Here is a 27,607-nt window from a genome sequence, read left to right on the forward strand (position 1 = left end):
GATCGTCGTTTTAGTAGGTATGAGAGAGAGCATGATGAAATTCATTCAAATACCAATATCAAACACTAAAATTGCGACGACGAGGACAGTTACTTTTCTTCACGACAAAAACTTATATATCATTAAACGAAAGCAAGGTGAATTCAAAGATACTAAAGTTATCGCGGAGCAAACAAAATATTGTCTCAGTTTCCAAAGCATTTACCGTACCTCGATAGTTATGAATATGTGCATATTGTATAATCACTTACCAAATTACTCTTCCCCGAAATTCTAATCCTTTCACGTTTTACCAGGTGCCGTATGAAATGGCGACGTCCATGTGTGGATCAGGTATTTAAGTAAGATTTTAAAACATGAGAATTAGTTCATAGTAATGTGCATGAGTAACATATGAAAACTTTGTAAGTTTGTAGATAATTTTGTGTATAATATTGACTTTTATTTTCTCAGTTGTATTGTTTAGAGAATGTAAGTTATGTACATTATAATATGTGTTAAGTTTTATTAATGTAGTTGAGTTGTATTATACCAATTTTAAGTTTAAGCCTAACCACAGTTTATATATATTCGCATCCGATTGTTTATTGAATTCTGCTAAACTTTGATGATCCTTATATATCAAGTTAGATCCTGAGTTAACATTAACTTGTTCCGCAGTGCGAAGTAGTGTAGCCTATAGTTTTGTAACACAGCTTATGTATTTTGTATTAATTGTATGAATAAATGTATATATTCGTGGAGGTAGAGTTTGAAGCTCAAGATCAACTAAGTGAAATTGAAAGTTGTGCAAGCAAAAACTTTTTGTGTCTTTATATGTGAATGCAAACCAAAACTACTAAAGATGGCAACGTGTTCCATACAACAGTCACCTGTTTCTATTTCATTATATCACAAGATGAATGATACAGAGAAAATATTACTTGCAAGATTTTTTTTTTTGTGTGAAGTGAGTAACATTATATAAAATACCTATATAATACTTACATAAAGAAAATACAAAGTGATGTTTCTAAAGATATTTGTGCTGTAACAGTTTGCGACAAAACAGCTGCAACCCATATTGAATATAAGATAACTTCTTGAAATGTAACAACGTAAATCCCAAATAAAACAACTAGAATACAAAATTTATTACTTAGAAAACAAAAGTAGAATACCCATACCTGATAAGAACTTAAACATTAATAAACATTATATTATAAATCTCAAGGTATTAATTTTCAATAAATAAAGGAATTAGACAAAAAATTACTAGAAGAAAAATTAAAATGTGATATTCCAAAATTAAATCACTTTTCAAGATCAATAATAATATGGAACAACAATCAACAACAATTTCATCTTATGAACTAACTTGTTTAAGATCAAGGAAGTGCAGATGGCCCTCATGTAACTTTGCATAAAATTCAAAACAAACCAAGATCAAGGAAGGGTTTTTATTTAGTAGTTAGACCATAGAGTTGCATCTCATGTGACTAGCTACTACCATAACTTATATAATCTTTCATTATATTAATATTCGTATGTCAGTACTAGGAGAAGTTTGTGTCAGTTTTGTAATACAACCACACCCAAAATCAGCACGTTCTGGCTAGAAGATGAATTAACACTTTAATATAACTGAATATTCAATGTTTATATAAAACATAGCATCAAAGTATTTTATAAATAATAAACACAAAACAAATAATATTATTTGTATAGTATATAATTCATTTATAACAATTTCAAATTAAAAATTTCAGTAAGATTAAATTTTTCTGAAAAAAAAAAAAGGAAAGGGTCATAGCATCACTTCTGTTCTGCCATTTATCATGGTAGTTCTCTGAACATTTTCTGAATTAGTGTCTACTGTCAGACAAGAAAACTAAAACAATACATAGTATTCTGAATAAATATTGAATGGTGATATGTATAGTTACATTTTTTTACGTGTAGTTACCAATTTTATGTGTATAAATACACTAAAGTTTTAGCAACTTTACTTTCATTCTTGCTTTTAAGTGTTTTTTTTTTCTGTATAAAATCTTTGATTCAAATAATGATGACACAGTACATTAACTCTTTTACTTACTACAATTAATATGATCTATAAACACAAAGTATCATTTTGTCTATTAATATTATACTTTTTATTGTACACCTATTCTCATGATTAGAGCTTCAAAATTCAAATTTGCTAATTATTTAATCATTGGACTCATTAATGAGTTATTTTCAATTAATCCATTATTCTCATATAATGGCTGAAACAAAATTCTCACAGTGGGCAGAGCAAGATAGTCTGTTCTGTAGTTTTGTGATTGTCAGTAGACATAATAGTAATATTTCAATTACTTAGAGAGTCAGTGTTATCAAAAATAGTAATAATTGTAAACCTTAATTTTGATTAGTTGTTTATTTGCATGGCATCGGTCAGTGTAATTATAATTTTGATGAATCAGTTGTTTTACTTGGCACTATATGATGTTGGATTAATTATAATAAATGCAAAGTAATGCATGCAGGCTATCATAACTTGAATATGGGAGATAGAATGTTGATGTTGTGGTTTATACATTTCTTAAGGCATCCAAATAGTGTGTTGTTGCTAATAAGTAGAGAAAACAGGATCTTTGTTTGTATTTACAAAAATATGATGTATGCCACTAATTAAGCTTCATTTAAAGGGTTGTGTTTAGCTGCAAGTTCCTGACCTTAAAAAGAGCATTGAATTACTAGAAAGGGCTCAAAGGAGGATATCTGTGATGAAAGTATTGTAAAATAATATTTGTAAATATATGAGAAACTTTACAAATTTTATAGTGTAAGATTTATGTTAAAAAAAGGACCTTTTTTAACCTTCAATACCCCCTCTTATGAAACCATGTATGTGTATGTAAAAAAAATGAATTGTTTTATCAAAGTGTTTGCCAGTTAAACCAGGTTTTGTACTAATTCCTTTGGTTTTGCTAATTTTTTTTGTGCTATGTCGATTTAATTTATCAACCCTGGATACAGATATCTATGATGCTATTTCTTTCTGCATTCTGCCTGATTAATTCAGAATAATGTATATTGTATGTGTGTGTGTACACACACACACACACACGTACATGTTACATGCTTTGTTTCTTATCATTCATTATGTTGGTTTGATAAGAAAAGAATGGCAGAAGTATCTTCTAGCTATTATCACTATTAAATATCTCATTGTTGTCTTGAACTTCTTTTAATATGACAGAGTTGCTTATGTAACAATGTTATTGTATTTATGAATTTGGCATTCTCATTATTGTGTATATTCATATGAGAAAGCAGCTTTATTTTTAATTTTTTGATTTTAAATCTTTCTTGACATTCTTTGAGGATAATTATTTTTGCATCTGCCTTTATACACTCTTGTATATTCTGTCAATTTTCTACACAGTTAACATGTATTTATGTACACTTTTTTAAACAGACAAAAAAAATCCATCTGGATTTTATGTTATTATTAAGTTATATTTTCAAACACAGGGAAGTAGTTCTGGGTAAACATGTAGCTAAAGATTCATTCACAGCTTAACTGCAATTTTTACATTATCATACTGCATTGAGGTATGCATTAACATACTGTAAACCAGGGTTTACCTTTTGACAAACTTATAAAATTGTCATCTACCCCTAAATGTGCAGACTATAAATTATAAATGAAACTTCATAATCAAGAAACTGTATTATATATGAACTTTTGTTCATTATAATACAGTTATTAGGAAGTAAAATCTAAAGAAGAATGAGAGCTTCATTTTTTCAAAAGAGGTGGATGGGGTTTAACAAGCTTATGAATATTGGGCTTTAGGTCAGTGAGTTTGAGTCTCAAGTCCTTGCATTCTCCAATGTTGAGTATATTTTTCTGTTTGCTCAGAAGACCACTCATACGGCTAAATTCAGCTTTGATGAGTATGAATGTGGAAGGGCATAGGGAGGTTAATTGCATAGGCTAACCTTACCCTTGGGGCCATTTTTGATTCTTAGGTCTCTATTCACTCCCTGCACAATCTTATTGACCCAAGGGTGTTGATATTAATCATTTTGGGAAACTCTGCTGTAAATGGTACTTGCAATATAGGAGTCCATAGTTCATTGCTAGATAACTTGTGGATGACCAGTCAGACATATCAAGTTAAAAACAATATAATTTTAAGTCTGACCTGTTCTTTATCATTTTAATTAAAGAAATGTATTTAGTGCAAAATATGATTTCAAACAGATTTACATTATAGTGTTCAATTCACAGAAAATATATGTTTTGTACAATAAAAAATTCATTACATATTTAATATCCTAATATTATATGTTAATTAATATTAATTTAAATCTAGGTTTGAGTTGTTTTTGTTAGGTCTGTGGTAGTTAGAAACTCAAACAAATACTGTGAAAGAAAAATTCTGGAAGTACAACTAAAATGTGTAACTAAAACATGTTTACCCTAAATATGCCTCAGTTTTATTTTTCAGAATAAATACATTAAATTACATAAATTTGATCAATTTATTTGTGAAATCATCCTTTTCACACTAAAATGTGTAACTTCCGTGATGGTTTAAAGACCTTATACGACACTGTGAAAACTTTATTAACTTTAATTTTAATGATACTAGTTAGTTTAACATAAATTTTTCAGACAATGATAATACTGGTAATTTATATATAATAAAGCCATTGTCTAGTTCATCAAATGTTATAATTGCATTTGAAACATGCTTAGACACAGTCATAATATTCTGATTTTATCTTCAGTCTATGATATTAATATAATAGTGAAATTATTGATGCTATACCTTAAGTAGTCGTACTTTTGTGTGTCAAAACAAGTAATGAGAATAAAACATGTTATTTACTCCAAAGTAAGTGCTTATTATTTTTCAATAGTTTCTTTTGTTTTAGAATCCCAGTATTCCACATTTGATCCATCATAGAGATGTGTAAAATATTCCTCACTTTCAGTTAAACCTTGATCAATTTTTGTTTTCAACAGTCTTTGCAGTTATGTTACATTCTGATTGGCAAGATTCTGGTTAATGACATTTGAAATTTTTAACTTGAACTGCTGCTATCTGTGACATGACACAGAAACAGTGTACTGTATGCTGAAAACAGTAAATATCTCTCAGGTTCTTACAGTGCAGTGTGAGAGTTGTAAGTGAGTTTACTTAATTTAAAAGTTATCAATCAGACCTTTTACATCGTTTGTGCCATCTGATAATTTCATTCATTTGTGAATTTTCATGTTAAAGTTCACCTTTACTTATCACAAAACATTAATACTTATGTGTGTGTACAAGGTTTTTTTTTTCTCTTGTGTCAAGTGTTGCAGAACTTGTTCTTTTTCATCAGTTATCATGCAATCAAGACATGATTGTTTTTGGTTTTAGCTGCATTCTTTTGTTTTACCAAGTTCATTTTGTTTGGCTGTAACTTTTTGTTGACAGATTATTTTGGATTTTCACACTTGTTTGTTATACAACATCTCAAGCACCATAAATTCTTAAGTTCATGTTTCTGCTGTGACTATCAAGGTTTCTAAGTTTTTTTCACATGGAGAAATAATTGACCTGTATGATTTGCTCATGGGTTTCATTTCAGGAATTTGATGAAAATTACTAATTTAATACTTTTTCATTTCCTCATTGTTCAGTAATCATTTGTGTTTGCCTCTTCATTATTTTCTTTCAAATAATTTTTACTGGGATGACTGAATTTTAAAGCTAGTTCTTGTAATGTTGATTTTTGTGCTGATTCATTTTGCTTTTTTTTATTTCCACCATTGTATATATGACTGTCTGCTTCTTACCTTTTCAGAAGTTGACTCAGTCCTATGTATTCAGTTTCTTCTCCAGGAAGCTTCCAGGATGGGTTAGCTTGTTAAAGTGGAGAAGTCTTTTCTCATACATTATTTGGCTTATCTTGGGTGTTTTCCACTCCTTTCTCAGTCAGACCAGACCTTCTTCACTTTGGTTAAGAGCTATAGATTGTCTCATATAGAGTATAACATTATCCCATTCAACTGTATGAGAAGTTCTCTGTCTTTTGGGGACATGAGCTTTTTCAGTAGGCTTTGTTCCCCTTGGTCTTATCCATGTGTCACATTCAGTAGTTTTTTTTTTATTGCTAGTGGTGCTTTGTTTGGGATCCATGCAACACTTTTCTGAACCCCCTCTTTTACAGATTGACTTCACCTCGTGGTTAGATCAGGATAATGCTGCCATCACTAACATTTGCATGGTAGTCTCATACATCTCCAGTCAAGGGGGTACTTGGTTGAGGGATCCCTGTTTTCAAACATTGGTTATTCTGCATTGTGTTTTGCAGCCATTACATCACTTTGTTGGCATGTCATATGCTTGGTGCCTTGAACCTGGTCATGGACTGGTTATCTCATCCCAACATGAACAGAGTGGTCTTTGGATCCTTGTGTCTTTTGGGAGTTGTATGCACAGTGGGGTATTCCAGATTTGGACACTTTTGTCACTCATTTTGATACACAACTTCCCCAGTTTTGATCTTTTGTTCCTCATCCTTTGGCAGGTGCACTTGATGTTCTGAATCAGGATTGGACAGGTTGGTACCTATATACATATCCTCCTATTTATCTCCTCATATGTATCTTTGCCATAATTCAGATCAATCCTTGTCATATACTCTTGGTGGCTCCATATTGGAGTTTGTATGTGGTTTCTACTGCTGCTTTGTCTTTGGTGTTGCCCCTCTCCTCTTCCTCTATCTCCAACATTCCTATATCATCCCCTCTCTGGCATGTCATTCATTAATTTTTACAATTTGTCTTCATACATGGCTTTTGTCCAGTTCATTGTCAAACTCCTGCAACATGCAAGTTTCTTAGTTCAGTTCTAGAAACCACCAAGTATTGGATTTAGCACTTCAACACACACACATATATATATGTAGTTTGCTCCTTCAGCTGAGGCACCCTCCTTCCTACTATCTGCTGGATCTCAATTCCCAATGGATTTTGTGTTGGTTTTGGCTTAATGAGACACATAATTTCCTGTAGGTGTATAGTTGGCTACCATTCTCCTACCATGGACTAAATGACAATTCCCAATGTCACCAGGTGTTGGACTGGAATTAAACACCCACCAGGGCCCTTCACCTTAATAATGTCTGTCTGATGTTGGTTCCTAAGAGATTTGGTGATGGTTATGTTGGAGATGCATGCCTACAGAGGTGGATTCTTAATACAGAAGCTCCTTTTCTTTGTCAGTACTTTTTCTTGAGGTGAAAGGTAAAGGACCATTTTCCTACTGGAAATCTGAAGTAAAATCCAGATACTATCAGATGTTGTTTGAGAATGAACTTCCCTTTACAGTCTTTTGTGCCCTAGCCACTCTACACTGAGGGGTCCATTTCTATTTCTGTATTTTTGTGGGTCCTATAATTGTTTCCATCTTTTTGGTGACACATTACTCATGGATGAAGAGTATACCTGTTTTAAAAATGGTGGGGTCTTCCATGGGTGTATTATTTTCAGTTCATTTTCACATCTTATGGTTCTCCTTTGGTGTTCTTCCTGAAAGGGGATCATCTTCTCACCAGCCCTCCACCTATTCATTGAGGAATTCTGGCTTTCTGTGAGAAGAGGTAAGATATTGTATATAAAAATAAATTTTCCTAAACTGAAAATATATTTCTGAGAGATACTTACCTCCTTTTACACTTCCCACTTGTCTCCTCATTTCCAGTTTGGTTTGGTATGTTTTTATCAGTCACAAAGTGGTTAACAGCCACAAAAGGGAGCACCAGTTAATATTGTAGGGGTAGTAATACACTCCTATTGGTGGAGGGTTGCTGCATAATTATTTGCATGTTAGTATGCAGATAACTCATGTTAACATCTATGAGAGTGAGTGGGAGATCAAGACTAATGGTGAGCAAAAGTTTGTGCCAGTAGAGGGCAGTATATGTTGAGATAGCTTTTTGTAAGATAAAGTAAGTATCTATTAGAAATACATTTTCAGTTTAGGAAAATGTTGAAATCTCATAGTTATTCCTCTCATTGCTCACATCAACAGAAAGTTTCTAGGTCACTTTCTGCCATTTCACTTCTTTTAGTTTGAATGCAGGCATGTTTTATTTATAGTGCTTGTATTTGAACTTTTCCAGTTGTTTCATGGTTCTTCATGAATACAAACTGTCCATTTACGTGTCTTTCAAAACCTTCTCCCCTAACTCAGTTCTTGCAAGTGGGAAGTTGGGCCATTTTGTATCTCAATAGCAGTTGTTTAATATCAAGCTTTGACTACTACAGTTATTTATTTTCAGAACTTATCCTCCACTCTGCCACTTTTTCTCTATCTCTGTTTCTTTCCTTTAGTTTTAGGTGTCATCTTTTAAGGATATTTAAGTGAGGTTTCTGTTCTTAATCATTTCACAGTCATTTCTTCTTCAATGTTCTTTGTCATCATATCCACATTGATAACGATTCAAAGAAAATTTCTCCATTTTGTTCATACTGGGATTATTTCTCAGTTTCAAACTTTTCTTTCTGGACTTATTTCAATGATTTAAGCTGTCATGCTACTAAACTTTGCTTTCTTATTGCAGAGTTTCATTTTTATGTGAATCATTAACTTATTCTGGCAGAGTTTGAAGAAGTGTTTCAGTTGACTTGGTTAATGTTTGATCTCTCTTCACAGGTAGGCTGGTGTTGTTAAAGAGTCTTCAAATGCAAGATTGTTTGTTTTTCTTGTGAAGCCTCAGATTCTTTGCAGTTGAAACTGAGTTATTATAACACTGCATTGGGTATTTCTTTTGTTCTCATAAGAGCTCATCTATTTGAGAATGCTTTCCTCACTGTTTGATGTGTATTTCTGAATCTCAGTAGAGTCTCTGCCTTTTGATACAAGGTTGTATCTAAGATTTCTATCATCCACAGCACTTGGAATCTAATAGTTATAAAAGCATGACATAATTTCAAACTTTTAGATATTTTTTATAAAGTATTTTTTGTTTCTCTTTCATTCAAAAAGTGTTCTTTTATTATAAAAAATAATCATTCACCCTAAGTTTTAGTTTTTAATCTACTGTATGTATTTGAAATGAATAATTTGGTGGACTTTTTGATCATTAACAGTCATTATCAAATATGGTGGATACACAGAAGTGAAATGAAGTATGTAATCACCATTATTTCAGTAAAATTTCAAAATTATGCTACCTGCTAGGTTAGGTCTTTTAAATAATGTCTAAACCATGCTTTAAAGGAAAAACGTATCAACGTGTATAATTGGCTAAAAAATTTCCTTTTTGAAATATGTGTTGAAAAATATGCTATTTTGCATCAACTGAAAATGATAATTTATTTAAAAAAAGTAGTGAACATGTAAATTTTTAAAATAAAAATCCAACATGGAATATGATTTTGTTTACAGAAAACAATTTAAAAAATTTTTCATTTCAGGAGTGATAGTTCCAAGAAATTTTCGCTTGCTTGAAGAACTGGAACAGGGTCAGAAAGGTGTTGGAGATGGGACAATAAGCTGGGGATTGGAAGATGACAGTGATATGACTCTTACACATTGGACTGGTATGATTATAGGACCACCTAGAGTAAGTAGGTTTATTTTGAGGAAATATGAAAACATTATTCATGTTCATAATTTCAATATTTATGAGTGTTTAATTTGGAATTTCAGAAACTTCCGAGGTGATTAAAATTTTTCTAAATAAAAACAGTTTAATTTCTTTGCTGAACTTGCACAAATAAAAGTGTAGTAACTAACTAAAACAGGATATTGATATAGTTTAAATAACTTTTTAGTGAAGAATGATAATATTAAATATGTACTTCCTTCTTCTCACAAGATTAGCTATTCTTACTCATTGCTGCCCTCTACATGTAAACTTTTTAATTGCACAGCCACAAGCCTTCTGCTTCCCTCTATTGGAGTTGAGTGATTTGAATATGTTTCTTGTATAAATCATTATGCATTACTTCTCCACCAATAGGAGCATAGTATACTCATGTGACTCATTCTATGCATCTCTTCCAAATTCTCACTTCTCACTTGGTGGCATTGAGTTCATGTCAACTTTGTTTTCCCCATGAAATGGTTATTTTTCATTTTAATTTGATTTATTCAACCAATCTTATATTCATATTTATGAGTTACTTCATGTTGCTTAAATTCTGCACTCAGGTTTGGTGAAACCTTTCTGTACAGTGAATTCAGAAGTTAACCTTATAACCTTAGGGATTAAACTTTGGGACTAGAGTTTTTCCAAGGTCTTGAGTGCAATGGATCTGATGATGGTCTTATCTACTTTTATACTTTGGGAGATAAAACATTATAGGGCCCAACCTTTATTCCTGGATTTCACCAAGGCTTTTACCAAAATTGCTGAGCCTTTGCTCACTAATAAGGACTTCAGCTGTCTTTTTCTCTTATCAGAGTTTGCCAATCATTGCAGTTTCCAAATTGGGGAGTTTTCTAGGCCTTATTTGGTCTTAATGGATTTTATATCTCAGGTTTGTGATGTTTTGTCCTTATTACATGAACAATCTTCTCAACCTTGGTTTTTGTTTCTCTCATGATATTCAGGTCCTTGCTGATTCATTGGCCTCACAGTTATGAGTACTTCTGATTATTTTGACTTTTCCTAATGTTGTACTGTCTGCTCAGTTTTAGTTCAACAGTTATTAGGTTGCTTTTTACCTGTTTGTGGTGGGTGGTGTTCTTATGGTGTCCTTTTTACTGACATCTCCCTCTGAGGCTCTCCACAGAAATCCTATGGAATTTTTGGAGATACCCTTGTCCTTCCCTCCTACAATCTACTACATTCCACCTGTTTCTTATCTTTGGCTCTGGCATTTACTATGTTATGTGTTGTTGTTGAGACTTTGTAAGTTGATACCATATTGGATCAGGTCTGTTTATCATAGACTTCTTTTAGGGTTTTACTTATGATTCCTATTCTGTAGTGTTATATATTGATGACTGTCCTGGATGTTATCTAGCCTTGGTTAACATTGGTTCATTAATATTCTACCTTTCTACATATTATAGCCCATTGGTTTCATCAGAGCCTCATATGCCTCCAGTTCCTATTTCTTTCCCCACATTTGGTTTCTCCTCCCCCATTTCTTTTCTACCTCCTCAAGATCTTTTGACCTCTTAACATCTGGTTTAGATATTGCTTTTGGAGCAGACAATCATACCTATTCCCCATACTTTATGGTGTTTTATTCCCACCTTTTTTTTTGTTGTTCCCAATAAAACTGTGGATTGTGTAGCTGGTTATCAATTTATTCCATCTCAACTGCTTCATTTCATTATCCCAGTTCACCATAGTGTCTCTCACCTTGACATGGATATATTCATCTGACTTGTGGATGACATCAAGGTATGTCTCCAGAATTTACCTATATATATATATATATACAACTATCACCTCAGTCTTGTTTTTATTTCCAGTTTGTCCAAGTTGGCATTGCTAAACAATTTTTTGCCATTCCCTTTGGACTTGCCTCGGTACTATACCTGTTATGTTGAATTGTCTGGGCTTTTGCATAGCATTTTTATGCTCAGGGACTGTTATTTTATTTTACATGGATGGCTGGCTTAGTCTGGATCATTCCTCACAGGAATTAGTCAATCCTATTCTGCATCTGTTTTCTGTGACAGCTCAGGTCGGCTGGTGATTCAAATTGAAGTCCTTTTTAGGACCACTCAACACTTTGTCCATTTTGCCACAAATATCTCTTTATGACTTACTTTGAGAAACTTTTGGTTCACCATGCCTTCTCGGCTCTCTTGCTTACTGCTTCTTGTCTTTGTTGTCCAGTTGAGGAAATTCTGCAGTCCCACACGTGGACCATTTCCAGTATGTTCATCTTTCACTATCTTCATCATGTCGAGGTTTTCTCCTCATCAGGGTTTCATCTACCACCTATCCTGCATTTTAGAGTTTGGTGTGACTGTAACTGGTATGTTTTTATTTTTACTTTCTTTTTACAAGGGATTTATCTACTTTTTTATCACATGGTTTCCACTGTGTGGCCAGTGGTACCTGATCAGGTATTTTAACTCTAAACCCACACTATACAGCTGTGTTGACTCTTGCTGAATAAATCAGTATGGTCTGCTTCTGATAATAGAGTTTCATGGTCACCCATTGTTCTGTCTCAGGTGATGATGTTCCTCCACACTCTCCAATGCATTATCAATCTACTTTTTCTCATTTTCTTCATGTGAAGTATGAGAATTCTTACCACTTATCAGTTTCAAGCTACTGACGTAATCAGTTCTACACAAAGATAGCTTTAAACATTCAAAGTAGAGTAGGGCAGTGATATTCTGCAGCAGTAGATAACATCCTTTGGTTTACGATAATCAGTACCATATAGTCATATGACATAATGCATTTAGCTTCTTTGACTGGGAGTCTTCATCCTATTCTCTCATGAATGTTGGTACCCTGCAGGCTGGTTTTAAATTTGGTTGGCATGAACCAATCAACTTGAGTCCTTACATAAGCTTTAGGTTGTCTATCTTCCTTCCTCAATTTCCCCTACCTGTGTTTTGGGTCACAGTGGAGGTAAATGGGATTATTTTAGGTCTGTTTATGGCTACTCCTCACTCTCTTTTCTAACAGGGATCTTATTGCCATTTAGATGGCCCTGGTCTGTTTGTTAGTTGTGGGAGTTGATTGCATGCAATAGATACTCTTTCTTTCTTTTTTTTTTCTTTGCACAGATAGCCTAGTTGCTTTGCACCATAAAACATCAAACCAACCAACCGAGATACTCTTTCAATATCGAGTGTCAAGTTTCTGTATTGATAGCTAATTGCTAATCCTACTGTCTTGCTCAGGAATCTGTATAGTGCTCCATTCCCCAGTTCTTGGTTTGAGATAAAGATGGTATAATTCTCATTCTACCCTTGCATGAATGTCAGTATCCTGTATAGAGGTTTTGGATGAGGTTGACTTACCCAGTAAGGTCTACCATTTTACATCCTAAGGAACATCCTTGCTTATCCCCTTTTCTCTATATGGGATTGAGTTACCATATCTTTCTCTGGTTAAGATCACTTTCCTACCACATTCTCTCTCACTCAGATGTGCTCCTTTCTTTCTATGCCCTGATGTCTTACACATTCTATGCATTGGCGAAGAGTATACCTGGCTCTCTCACCAATGGAGGTATCCTTCAGATGCTTTTGGGGAGTACATCTTTCCTCACACTGGTCCTCCTTATCAGTGTGGGATTCTAGCTAATTTTATGAGAGTAGGGAAGTACCATGTCAGAAGTTATAATTTTTCTGTGCTGAAAATGCATTTTCAACAGCCTACTCTTCCCACTCTTCCTTCCCACACTCTTTTTGTACTTCCATCTTCTGCTAGACATTGAAGTGATAATACAGTAGAGGTGCACGGAAGGAGTTGCATGTGTCATATGAGTGTTCTTTGCTGTTATTGGTGCATAGGTGATGCATGATGAGCTACATTAGAGACGTGTTGGAATCACTTAAGTCCAGGCTTGTAGCATGTGTAAAACAAAAACACTGCATAAAGAGGGCAGTACTGAAGGAGAATAGCAGGATGGGAAGTATCTATCAGAAATAAATTTTCAGTATTGGAAAATTATAACTTGTATTTAGAATCTACACAACCTACATCAAGCTGAGAAAGTTACAAATATGCTGATATTACTTAAGTAAGTTAGATCTTGAAAGAATATTCCCAGTTGTGTAAGTATTGAACCCTTTTGCTACAGAACCCTAAATCAGTTCAGGTACAAAAGATTAGTGTGAAAGATTAGAGAATTAGTGTATTAGTCTCTGTCTCTGGGTAAAGAAGTCCATCAGGCTGCTTTTCTGATCTAAACAACTGGGTGAGCAGGATACTGGTTAGGGACACCATTGTGAAGCAAACAGTGAAAAATGTCTGCAATGGGAGTTCATACATTGTAAATATCACAGTCTTTACACAAGAAAGAAGCCATTGCTGTAAAAGAATCTTCTTAAATCCCGTATGGAGTTTGAGACAAAGCACATATTTCATACTAGAGACATGGCAGAAGGTTTTGTGTTCAGAAGGGACAAAGATCGAGTTTTTGGTCTAAATTCATGATGTTATGTGTGGTGCAAGCCCACCAAAGCACGCCACTCAGTCAATACCATCTTACCCATCAAGCATGGTGATGGCAGTATCATGTTATGAGGATGCTTCTCATCAGCAGGGACTGAGAAGCTTGTCAGAATTGAGGGGAATAGGATGGTACAAAGTACACAAGAATCCTGGAAGCAAATCTGCTTGAGTCAGCCAAGAATTGAAAACTGGGTCAGAATTTCACATTTCAACCTGACAATAACCAGAGCCAAAAGACCAAAGCTATACTGGAGTAGTTTCAAAAGAAGAAAGTGAATGTCCTGGAGTGACCCAGTCAAAGTCCTGACTTGAATTCAATAGATAATTTATGACGAGACTTAAAGATTGCAGCCAATCAGTGATTCTGAATAAACTTGTCAGAATTAGAGCAATTATGCCAAGAAGAATGGGCAAAAATTGTATCATCCAATTGTGAAAAGTTGGTATAGACCTATCCAGAAAGACTCGCAGCATTAATTGGTGCCAAAGATGCTTCCACAAAGTACTGTCTGAATACTTATGTAATCAGCAAATTTCATGTTATTTTCTTTGAAGTTTTTATTGATATTCAACCTTTTTCACACATAATAGTGTTAAGTTTGATCATTAGTTTAAAATAAAATCAGGTTCTTTTAAAAAATTATATACATTATTTGTATTTCATTAAAGTATGACATTATTGGTGAATACTTTTGTAAGGCTTTGTATATAAATTAATTTATATTTGCATATGATTTTGAATAAGTAAATCTATTGTGTTGTTTCTCTAGTTTTTTGTTTTTGACAAAAATGACTGTCAGCTGGCAGTAACAATTTTATAAATGTAAAGGCCTAGTAAGTCGCACACATGCACACGTTAATAGTTTTTGTTGCTTACAACAACACATCTTTCATTATTTAAAAGTAGGAAGGTATTATTAGTACTTCACATTAGTTTTTTGGTAACAATGAATCTGTTATTGAAGTTTCATGTGAACTTAATTCAGTCATTTGCCAAAAGTTTAAGGCATTGTTATCATAATATTCACAAAGATACTACATGGTTAAAATTAACAAGTTGTTTATGAAACAATTCATTATGTTTTATACTATACACATTATACAAAATTTTCAGACAAGGTGGAGGTTAAAATTAATGTGTAAATTTCTGCTTGAATTTGATAATGTGTGCAGAAAAAAATACAAAAAACATTTTTGACAAGATTGCAATGAGATCTTTATTGATCCTACTTGATGGTATATTAAAATGTAAAAAATATAAATCTTGTTTTATTTTTTGATGTGTGTGTGCGCGCTTGCATGTGTGTATTTTATCTAATTCTTCATGTTCTTTCCACCATCGCTTTTTCCCAATTAATTTTTTGAAGCCGTAAATTCTAAGGTTAGTTTTATGTGTGAATAAATTGTCATCCTATATAGTGAAGTAAAACCTAATAATTCTAGCTTTATATTCACAATTTCTAACTCAAAATGTATTAGAATAAATATTTTGTGACTTAGTAGCATTTATTTAGTGTAATTCATGAAAACAAATTGAAAAAAAATGTTCAAATTTTCATTCATGTACATCTCTAAGGAGTTTTTTTTACCTGTAAGTGATACAGATAATTGGTTTTTCTGTTTTTCTACTCGTCCTTCAGAATAGTTTAAATGGTCTTTGATTATGTCTTATCTATTTCTTGATTTTCATATGTTTCTCTTTTTTTTTACTTAGTAACTGTACAGCCTTGGGTATCACTCTCTGTATGATGTCACATCAGATGGTTCAGTCATTAACTAATTAAACACAGGTTTTGGAACATTTATATAAAAAATAAGCTAAAGATATGTTTGGTTAGAGAATTTATTTGACTTTTCACATTATATTAGAGTCGTGTCTGAGCTGTAGTTTATAGTTTGAGAAGTTAACTAACTGGAGGCATTCAGTGGGAAGTGTTTAAGACTTGAAAACCAATCATGGAGCTGGGAATTCTTTAGTTTCTTTTGATGTCTTTGAAAGCTACATAAAATTTCTTCAGTGACAAGGTATCCAATAGGCTTAATTAGACTTTTTGAATATATTATGTGATGGCAAATTATTTTGATGGCTCAAGTCCTTATTTATTGAATATTATTTATATTTTAACATATTCAAACAACATATACACACACGAGTTGGTTAACTGACTGCTTTATTATTTTTTCTTGCAAACGTCATTTGTTTGTGATAAATAAAAACATTATTATTGTTATCTGTCAGTGCTAGTAAAAACATGCTTTCATTATTTGACTCTCAGTTTATTTGATTTACAAATGACCATTTGAGACTGCTGTGTACAAATGTAACACCAAATAGGAAATATTCAGATTGTCTTCAGTATAAAATTGTGCAAGAAGTTTATTCCAAAAATATATTGTTTTGTGTTTCACAAAATATTCATGTTGTGACCACTGACAAAAACACTTGATTTACATATTCCCACTTATTCATAATTATCTCTTATGTTTTTGTTTTTATTTCTTGGAATGCTAGTTTTAGAAAAAGATATTGATTGTCTTAAACTGTTTTTCCTTCTGTACTATTTGATGTGAACACATTTTCAGGACTGTAGGTGTTTATATATTTTCTTGTTTCTAAACTGAAAACATGTCAAATGCAGGTTTAACTAGACATCATCTGTTAAGTTAACAGTATGGGCATATTAACATGGACAAGTAGTTTCATGTACATTTGTATTTATCGTTATTTTTAGACTCCTTATGAAAATAGAATATACAGTTTAAAGATAGAATGTGGCTCACAGTATCCTGAAGAACCTCCACTTTGTAGGTTTCTAACAAAAGTCAAAATGAATGGTGTTAGTGAAAGTAATGGTGCGGTAAGTAGACATTGCCATTTTTAATTAATCAGTAGTTTAACAAAAAATCTTACACCTGTTTCTTCAAAACAATGTGAGCTTAGCTGTCTACAAGCAAGACTTATTTTGTCTGTTTCTTTGATACTGGGATGGAAACTGTCCTCTCAAAGTTTGAGGTTAAAGTGAAGATTTTGAATTTTTTACAAAACACTTATGATTTGGTTATTAAATGAGGAAAATTGCTGATAAAAGTTAAAATTTTTTGAGGAATTTTGTTTACTACAAAACTGCTTTACGTATATTATTAAAGCAACTTCAGTAATAGGATATTTACTAAAAATCATCAAAGTTGTGTGCATAAGGTTTAAACATAGCTGTGTTTTAGTCCACTTCATATTCAACAATCAAAGTTCATGTAGTGTTAATTTCTTTACATTTTCACAACTGAAGATGTAGAAACAGATTGCTGAATTTCTGGTTAATAATTTTTTTTGGTTTTTCTTTAACTTAATGGAAAGAGATTTCAGTATTTTAAAATGAAATTGTCCTGGAAATGGAAAATGATATAGAAAAACACTGAAGGTAGGCATTCCAGTAGTTGGTTATACAATGTTCTCTAATTCAGCTGCAGAGCCTTTTGATTGTATCTTGGGCATGTGAACTTGTAGACAATTATTGATGTGTATTCTATGGATTTTGTTTGAACTTAAAGTTGGAGAGTTTTTGTTTTATTTTAACCTGGATTCTGTATTAAAGGACATTTTAATTGGATTTGTGGACATAACTGTCGATCCTTTTTTTTTAATCTTTGTGAAATAGTGCTTACCTCTAGATTCTATCACATCTTTTTCTATTCCTGGAAAGAATTCCACCATGGGATACTAGAATCTCTTGCCATTAAGCTAAGAAAAACAGCTCTTGACCAGAAGATGAGTGCATTGCCATTACATATTCAAATGTGAAACTGTAGAGAATATAATATGAATTTCAGTCATTCAAGTATAGCTGTTTAAGAAAAATATATGTGATTGAATGTACAGATGTAACTTTATGTTTGACAAGTCTTGAATTTAATAATCTATCATGTGTTTATTTCTATTACATTGAAGAAGTACAGTACTCTGGTAGCTGGAATATTTTCGTATGAAATCATAATTTTTTAGTGTTAGCACTTAAGCATATTTTTATAGGTGTGCAATGATGTACTTCATTAGTATACCTAGAGGCAGTTGTTCTCATTAAATATTAAATTAAATAATGCCATTAGCAATCAGTGTTATTCAGATTCACTGGAAGTTATGAAATAGTGTACATGAACAGGCTTTAGTAATGCACACCTTTAAATAATCTAGAAATTGATAAAACAACATCTTAAAACATTAGAATTTTGTGCAACATAAATATAAATTACCTATCTGAGCTAGTTAGCTGTTTATGTAATAGTGTAGCTTCTGTAAACTCCAGATTTAATGACGTTTAAGATAATTTTAACAAACCTGAACATGTAACATTTGTTCTTTTAATTTAACAAATTGATTTATATTACATAACTGCACATTCTTTGAATGTAGTACTATTTTCACTTACACTCTTGTATGGTGGCCGATACTTGTATGTACATGATTTACACTTTATAAAATTCAGACATTAATATGTTAAAGTTAAATTAAAGGACAATAAGGATCTTTTCGTCGATCTAAACTGTATTATCCACTCAATTAAGCTAAATACTTAAAAAGTCAAAGCAAGTGCTTATAATTCAAATATTTATCAAGCTGCCCCTCAAATTAACTGCATACACCACATCTGAAAATGACCCATTCCAAAAGTGAACCATCCTGTTTAAAAAATAAAGCTGTTTTAGCTGAATATGACTCATGCCCTGTCAAAATTTATGTCTGCTAGTCTTACAGTTTTAACTATTAAATACAAAAAAGAAAGAAATGCATCAACACTATCAATTACCAAAATCTTCTATAACACTGTTACAATCATTCCCTTCAAAATTATACCCATAATTCAAATTACATTCTAGAAATTGGTTGTTCTTGGTGTCTCTCTCAAAAGCTTTGTCTGAACACTTTATGACATCCTACTTCATCCATTTTATATATGTTTAAGTCCCTTTATTTGCTTTCACGACCTTTTAACATCTATATTATGACGTTAGAATAGATGTACAAGGCTTTTAGGAGTATTTTTTGTTATTCTAGTGCTTTATTTCATCATTTACAATCTTGTGTGGATGAATTCTTCAATTTTGAACTATCTTTCCTGCCACTTTTTGTTATTGTTTTTTGATTTTATCTCTAAAAAAAATATTTTTAGTATTAAAAGGATCCCAATTTTTCTATATTGTAGATGAATGTCACAGAGTCTCTTCATGGAGTCATTTAAATACCATGTTAGTATATGACTACATTCCACCTATCAATTCTCCATCATTTTTAATCAAAATCATAATACTTCAAATGTAACCAAATGGATATCCTTTTTTTCTTTATACAACAGGTAATGAGTTTCCATTTTCAACTTGCTGAGGAATGTATTTTCTTATCCTCGTCACATAAATAAGGGTTATTAGGCATATTTTTCTTCACTACTACTTTAATGTGTTCTGAACATCTAGATTAGAATGATGTCTTTATTCTCCACTCCTTGAATCATTCTTCTGTGAATCAGCTAAAAATATTGGACATTAGTCTTGTTTTGTACAAGGCTCGACTTTTTTACCTCTTGGCTTTTAAGAGACTAATGACCTGACCTTGATATCTTGGACACAACTTTTCATTAGTAACTAGCTCTGAACTTTATTTTTATCTTTGTATTTTAGTTGTGCCAAAGCCACAGGCTTTCAGGAGAAACAGGTAGTGTTTCTTTTCATAGTCTTATTATTCTTATTTGTAGAATCAATTTGAAATTCCAGAGAAAGTTTCTTCTTAGAGCTTTGTATATTTATATAGTCCAAATAGAAGTGTATAGTAGTTCTTATCATACCTTGTTACTGTTGAATTGCCTATCTGCATCTGAATGAGGGTACTCTGAAAATGAATACACTCATCACCCACCTGGATGCCAAGCCTCCTAACTTCTGATCTCTTATTTTTTATCCTTTGGTTGTAGCTGTTAATGCCTTCAGTCAGTACTGAGGGAACCATAACCATTTGCCTTCTTTCTCATGTCCTTAATGTCACAAGCCACTCTTTGTCAAGACCTCTTGATGGTTCCACTTTGGCTGGTGCAGTCATCATTTCCATTTCTGCAACAACTGAAAGTTATTTGGACATGCTACATATTTCCCTTCCTGTTCTTCATGTGTGGCTTTTGTCTGATCTGTTGCAAGACAGGCAGGACTATCTCTGAAGGTTGCTTCCCTAATTTCCCATTCAATGCACCTTCCTTCCTTGTCAACTAACCAGTTTAACTGAAATATCTAACTTCGATTATCTTCTTATCATGGCTCTCCTTCTTATCTTACTTTCTTTTCTTTATATCGTCTCTCCTGAAAGATTTTTTTCCTCCTCCTTTTGGTTTGTGGAAGTTGACTTTCAGATTTATTACTCTTGATGTATCTTGTACATTAATTCACTGTTTCTGTGTCATCCTTTACCAGGATCTGTCTTTTGTACCTAAACTTTTGGCCACATGTGAGAGTGAATTTGCCTTCATTTACATTTACCCCCGTACCATTCTTACCTTTGTTTTTGTTATGATCTGGATGACTCCATACGTCTTGTTTGGGCTTTTTGCTTTTATGTAGCTTGCACAGCTCCCTTCCATGGTTTCTGTTTCTTTATTCATTAGAACCGTTCCCTATCCTGTGATATTTCTGCTACTACCCTTATGAACTCGATTTTTTAGCTTATTCATATGGCTTATTTTTCCCTTTCTTTTGATGATTATTATTTCTTCCAAGTCTCCTCCCATCAAATCTGTCACTTTACCATGTTCCTTGTTGCCTGATTCCATCATCCTTTAACTGTGTTCGTGCCAATATGTGGACAACTCCCTGTACTTTTATCTCACATTATCTGTATCGTGGCCACTTTCTACTCTACTGGTAAGAGTCTATCTCTTGTCGCTATCTTAAGCTCTACAGTTTTGATATGAGTGGGTAGTTGCTGTTTTTATACTACTATATTTAACGGGGCCCTTTCTTACCTCCAGTTTCAGTGTCCAAGGGGAACAGTAGAGGACTTCCTTTCTATCATGGGCTGGACATTAGTATTACAGATGGTGTTGGTTGAGGTGGAACTCCTCATTACTGTCAGCTGCTCCCTACCTACTTTACATAGTGGTCCCTTCATTTCATTTATGGAGTTTCTTCTCTTATTCCACCCTTATTGCAACACATCAGTTTTACAGGCAGCTGAATTGGCAAATGACATCTAATTTTACAATAATTTCTAATTTCTTATAGAGATTTAATTTACATTTAGCTTTGTTTGATGCTTTTTCTCTACTGTAGAAAATTCGTACACCAGGTGCTTGTAACTTCTGTCCATCCACGAAATGTATCTGTGACCTAGTTTTCTAAATATGGTAGAGGATAGTCATTGGTTGATTTAGAAGTTTTGTATTTAACCATTTCATAGGTAAAATAGGCTTCTTGTCAATTCTTTTATCCATTACTTTGATTTGAGGCTTGGATCAATTTTCTTTTCAATTTTAATTATTTTAAGTTTAGCCTTGGAGTTTCTCATATTGATTCTCATTTCCCTTTTTTTTATATTTTATGTTTAAGACTTATTGATTTCCATTTGTGTGTGTGTATATTTAACCTCTTTTTGCAATATCTTTAGTCTCTAAAACAGCTCTAGAATCCTTGAGTTTTGTGTTACTGGTAGCTAATTTAGCTTCATTCTCTGAGTGTGAGAATTTACTGCTATGATTTTGTGACAGCACTCAAATGTTTTGTTACCTGTGTCTCTCTTTATTCTTTTCCTAATTTTATTGATACTGTATAACATACTGCACAAGAGTAATGTATCACTTTTTTTTTCATCTGATAGGATTCTAAATGACTTACAATTTGTCTTGTAAACACTATGGCAACATTAAAATCTTTCAAAATCTTGATATACAAATTAAATTTATTGGATACATTTACTCATGTTTATTATTAATTCCTTTCATTGAATATAACGTGGCTTTAAAAAAACTCAGCATAGTCTTACTTTCACTTAGTAAGGCTGTGTACTGATAGATATGCCTTTAGTTTAAAAGAAAACTTCCATGTGCTTTCTTTTAACCCTCTAAATACAGGTAGGTTGAAGTGCTTGTGTTATGACTTTTTACAGATTTACATTCAAAATTTAAGATAATTAATCATCGATGTATTTCAATAAACTTGGCATTAAAATTCAGTCAGTAAATCAAACTTTAATGTAATGTAAGTTTTATTTGATTTATTTGAAATCAAAATATATATAGATAAGTTCTCAGTCTTCACTTCTCTATAACACATAACACTAATTTACTCCAGATTTCATTTTCCCATTAACCCCTTGTGATGTCCTGGGTTTGATACGTATAATCTAGATGTCATTGAGGCTTAATCTAATTTTATACCCTCTAGTCTTCTTTTGTTTATTAGAGCTATAAACCAGAAAGTCAAACCCACTTTTCACATTTTCCTCCCAAATCCTGTCATCAAGAATCTGCAATATTTGACCTTGGATAATTTATAACCTTTAAAAAGAAAAGACTTTAATTTAATGGTCTCCATATAAGGGTAACTCATTTTGATAATAGTGTTTGGATTAAGCATGTATGTTCTTTGTTACTATTGCCAAGTTCACATAAACCATGTGAGTGAATTATCTTAAGGCATTTGCATCATAGCTGTAGAAAGCCAATTAAATTATAATAGCTATAGGATATTACATACTTTTTGCATGTTGTTATTTAGTGTTCTTAATTGCATATGTGAAAAAAGAAAATTATTTAATATACAACTACCATCATTACAAAAAGAGTTTACATTTTTTGGCACCTAGAGCAAAAAAACTACAACAAACAAACAAAACAGAAGCCAGATGTCTCTACTAAATTTCATGTTTCTTTATATTTTTTTAATTTATTGTTAAAAAATTCACAGATGTAAAATGTAGAAACTTGTGGAAAAAACATAAATGAAGAAGGTTATATAAAAGTGTTTCTCAGCAGGTGTTATGTGTATTGAATAATTCAGTAGTGTAACTAGAGTTACTTGTTTGCCATGTTTCTTTTACAGCTTGTTACATGGTTTTAGTAGTTATTATTGAAGAAAAAAAATAGTAGTTTAGATTTATTTTGTATTTTCTCCTGATCACAGTATCAGTCTGTGTAGAGTTAGGGTAGAGAAATTATTAAATAAAATTTCATTAAAAAAAGAACTTTTGGTATCCATTTAGAACATACAAATGAAATTTACAAACATTAAAATGAGAAAAGAATTTTTAATCTTACCATAAAAAATCAACATGCACTCACAAATTGTTAATAAAAATACTTAATTAAAAAATCTGATTTATGCACAAAAGGCTTAATAAAAACTTGCCAAATTTTGGGAAAAACTTACTTCATTAAAAACTGTAATATGTGTACTTTTTGGGAGACCTGCTAGGTACTAGGTGGTCACAAAGTCTGTTAAAATTACTGACCCCAGATATAAAGAGTTAACAAATTTATTATAAACTGCAATAGTCTTATGTTCTTCAGACACTTTTGTAACTTAAGTTTCCTTGTATAGTGAAACTGGAAGAAACAGAAGCATCATATACATAACACCCAAGGTGGTTTGTACATTTCTTGCATTTGACAATAGTTTTTCCTTATTGCATATCCATCGTATAGTAATCTGTGTATTTGAGCTGATTCACTACAACAGTATTACGTATTTAAACAGATTTATTAATTGTTCTAACTGCTTTGATAAAGGAAAAATGTTTTAATTGCAACTTTCCATTTACTTAATTGCTTGCATATCTTACACCAGACTCATTAATCCCTCATGTGTGGTAAATTTCTTGTGAAACATGATTTACCTGGTAGCTTACCACTGAAAAATTTGCCAGTTAGGCATGTAAGAATTGACAGTGGAATGTAGATGGCTTCTTTTGCTTCATTCCTTTGAACTTTGTAACCTTTTGGTACTGCTGCTTGAACTTTTGTATTTTTTCTTAAAGGTTGAGAGAAAATCTCTTACTGTGCTGAGTCGGTGGCAAAGGACTTACTCAATTAAGACAGTTCTTCAAGAACTTCGTAGAGCTATGACACTGAAAGAAAATCAGAGACTTAGTCAGCCACCAGAGAACTCTACATTTTAGAAAGAAATGTTTAAAATGTAGTAATGATTAACAATTTGTAGCTTCTGTGTTACTTTTCAACACAGAGATGTGTTTGAAGTGAGGACATTTGGTTATAAAGTCTTCATTTTCTCTCAGTTTGAATTGTGGACCAACTTTGTTGCATTATTCAGTGAGTTTGCTTTATTCCTAATTTCATGTTAAAGCAAACATTAAATTGAATTCATAATAAATTTATGCCCATGAGCTTTGGCAGCAGTAAGTGAAGCATGGAAAAAATAGCTTTCAGCTCCTTTTAGAACAAAGTTGCAAAGCAAAAAGCTGTTTATTTTTTTAAATTAGAATATTCAGATGGTGGTGTTCTTTCAAGATGGATGTTTTCCATGGCAGCCTCTCAGATCTCAGAAATCATTATTTTTGTGACAAAAACATCTTGTGTGTCCCAGAATTGCATGGTTTATTTTATTAGATATGATTTATGTAATATTTGCTGTACTAGAATATTTTGTATTCAAAAAACTTTAGCACTGAAAATTAAAACATCACTGATGCTTAATATCTAACAATTTTATGTTACCACCGTATTTCAAATACATGTTTAACTAATTATTCAAACATGTAATCTTTATACAAAGAAAGCAGAAATTCTTGATTGTTTGTAATTAATCATCAAGAATATAAGCATGATTTTATTTCCTTACAATATTCTGACATTTCTTCAGTTTCAACAATTATTATAGATGTATGGAACTGGTTAAAGTATTCACTACTTTGCTACTCAATTAGTACACTCTCAGCAGTTGTATTTCTTGTCCAATTGTGAAAAATGGATGTCAGAAATTTAATGACAATTCAAATTGCAGTTTCAGTAAGATGTTTATCAGTTTTCCTTTGATTATGAGCATGTGTATTTATTTGTACTTTAAACATTATGCTGGCCATGTAAAGATTAATTGGCTAAAATGCCTTTCTTGAAACTTGTCAATAAAATCTTTTGTGCATGTGAAAGCAGTCATATGCCAATAAAAAAAATACTCTTCAAATTACCTAGTGTTGTTTCTCTAACAGAAAGTATAGTCTACAATTTAATACGAACACTTAAAAGTGTTTTTTGTGGTATTTTAATATTAAGTATACTTAAACTCTGATATGTACCAGAAGAATTAATAACATGAAAATATCAAAAATAGTATACTGTTGCACCAACATTTTTTACTGATAAAACTATTCATGTTCATTATTTTTAAAAAATTGACAAATGGTTGAAGAATCATATTTTGAAGATTCATATACCTTTGTTCTTAAAAGTTGTCAGTCCATTATTATTACTAATTTATAAGTATAGAATGTGAAATAAATTGTTTTACAGATTTTTTTATATGCAGAACTAGTTTAATTCTTAGGATTTATTGTATACATATTAGATTGCTATAATATATAAAAATTACTATTTCTATATAGTATGGAAGGAGTTTTGGTAAAAGGTGTGTCCATATGTGTGAATTTTCAGGACGTATTTTTGATAGCAAAAAACTGGTTCAGCTTCAGTGGTGTGTTCAAGTCCCTAGTTTATGTATGATTCAGCTCTCTGTGCCCAAAATATGTCAGTCATTGAATTAATTCGTAAAATTTCTTTAAACATTTTTGTAAACAAAATTACTGTTCTATACACTACTGAGTTCCTTGACGATCCACAAGATAGCAAGAAGCATATGAAGACAAACATGGATAAAAAAAAAATCAAAATCAGTGTTAGCATTTTTTCAAAGTGATACCAATTATTGTAAAATTTAAGAATCATTAAAGATTATGCAGCTTAATACACCTTTAAAATAAAATGTTACAGAATGACAAATTACACTAATATGATTTTAGTAAATTAATTTGTTAGAATTCTGAGAACCTACAAGTTTACTGTTGTATTAAAGTCTATCTACACTATAAAAAAATATACAATGTAGTATATACTGATTTCATATAACTATAAAATTGTTCATTTACAATGCACTTAAATTATTTTTTTAACTCGGGATAGCTAAATAGAGAAGACAATATTACTCGTCACAAGACATTAGGATTAGGCTGATTACATTTTAAAATACTACATTATTTATTTAGACCCTTATAGATTTTCAAGAATTAGTAAAATGTATAATAATATTAATATTGCAATAACACATATACTGAGAGACATTAAAAATGCAACAAGTAATAAAATGATGATTTCATATGTACATTCAAAACTTGTTTAACCTAGTGTATTAACATTGTTTAACTGTATGTACATTGTTTCATTTTTAATGCCTCTCAGTATGTTTGTCATATCCAATACCAAAAATGCAATTTGCTTAACTGAGAGCTATTCAGGGTAGCTGAGATGCACCAAACACACAAATGGCTGAAATGCTACAATACTGAACAAAATCCATTGTTGGGAATTGTAGAAAATCTGATTGAAAGAATAGCAGTTCTTTGTTGGTTAAAGATTTTTTTTTAAAAGATCGAACTTTACACAAATACGAATTAGCAATACCCATTTTAATTTAGCTATACTGGGTACAAATTAATTGACCTTGCAATATCATAAAAATTATCCAGTTTCTTAATACTTTAGAATATTAAAGTTTCATATAAATATGTCTTAATATATACAGCTTACTGCATAAAAGTTTACAATTTTCATAACCACACTGTATCTTGGTTTCTACATTTCTATTAGAACAATTCTAATTACCACTTACTTGGAGGCCTGGTGGTTAAGGCACTCTACTCATAATATGAGGGATGCAGGTTCAAATCCCTGCCACACTAAACATGCTTGCCCTTTCAGCCATGGGGCATTATAATGTGACAGTCAACTCCACTATTTGTTGGTAAAAGAGTAACCCAAGAGTTTGCAGCAGGTGGTGATAACTAGCTGCCTTCCCTCTAGTATTACACTGCTAAATTAGGGACAGCTAGTGCAGGTAGCCCCCGTGTAGCTTTGTGCAAAATTCAAAACAAACCAAACTCAATCTTTGTATGTGGTTAAAAATAAAAAATAAAAGAATACATGATCATTTTTACTAACTATGTAATGTTCTAAAAAATTATCTTCAGAATGTATGTTAAAACTTTAGTAATTTTGGGTAGTGTTAAAATTTAAATCAATTTGATTAAATAAAAATCACCTTTTTTGGATATTTAGAATGTTTTTAACTTATCAAAAAGGGGTAAACAGAACTTGCTATTAAATGCCTCTTGCTTAAACCAGTGCATTTTTCATTAGCATATTTTATTTCTCTGTACAAATAGTACAAATAAAGAAGCCACCATTTATTAACAATCTTGTAACACTTCTTT

General features: G+C 32.0%; 1 protein-coding gene across 2 annotated transcripts; it reads left to right on the forward strand.

Moving 5' to 3' along the window:
• The first annotated feature begins 176 nt into the window (after window positions 1–176).
• LOC143249208 (ubiquitin-conjugating enzyme E2 variant 2-like) lies at window positions 177–27,590 on the forward strand. Of its 2 annotated transcripts, none has more exons than XM_076498691.1 (4): window positions 177–333; window positions 9,449–9,597; window positions 16,872–16,997; window positions 25,776–27,590. In XM_076498691.1, exons 1-4 carry the CDS (start codon window positions 309–311, stop codon window positions 25,842–25,844), a joined length of 369 nt encoding a protein of 122 aa, XP_076354806.1. In that variant the 5' UTR covers window positions 177–308; the 3' UTR covers window positions 25,845–27,590. The 2 variants fall into 2 exon arrangements, with proteins under 2 accessions (XP_076354806.1, XP_076354800.1); XM_076498685.1 differs by having other exon boundaries at window positions 178–333; window positions 24,146–27,590.
• Window positions 27,591–27,607: the final 17 nt, after the last annotated feature.

This window comes from Tachypleus tridentatus, chromosome 1, assembly GCF_004210375.1.
Source record: "Tachypleus tridentatus isolate NWPU-2018 chromosome 1, ASM421037v1, whole genome shotgun sequence".
Taxonomy (NCBI): Eukaryota; Metazoa; Arthropoda; class Merostomata; order Xiphosura; family Limulidae; genus Tachypleus; species Tachypleus tridentatus.

What these genes read in the sequence shown, in the direction of transcription:
- LOC143249208 (XM_076498685.1), top strand. Translation starts at nt 309, where the DNA reads ATGGCGACGTCCATGTGTGGATCAG. An exon ending in GACGTCCATGTGTGGATCAG is followed by an intron (nt 334 to 9,448) that starts GTATTTAAGTAA and finishes TTTTCATTTCAG; the next exon opens with GAGTGATAGTTCCAAGAAAT. An exon ending in TGATTATAGGACCACCTAGA is followed by an intron (nt 9,598 to 16,871) that starts GTAAGTAGGTTT and finishes CGTTATTTTTAG; the next exon opens with ACTCCTTATGAAAATAGAAT.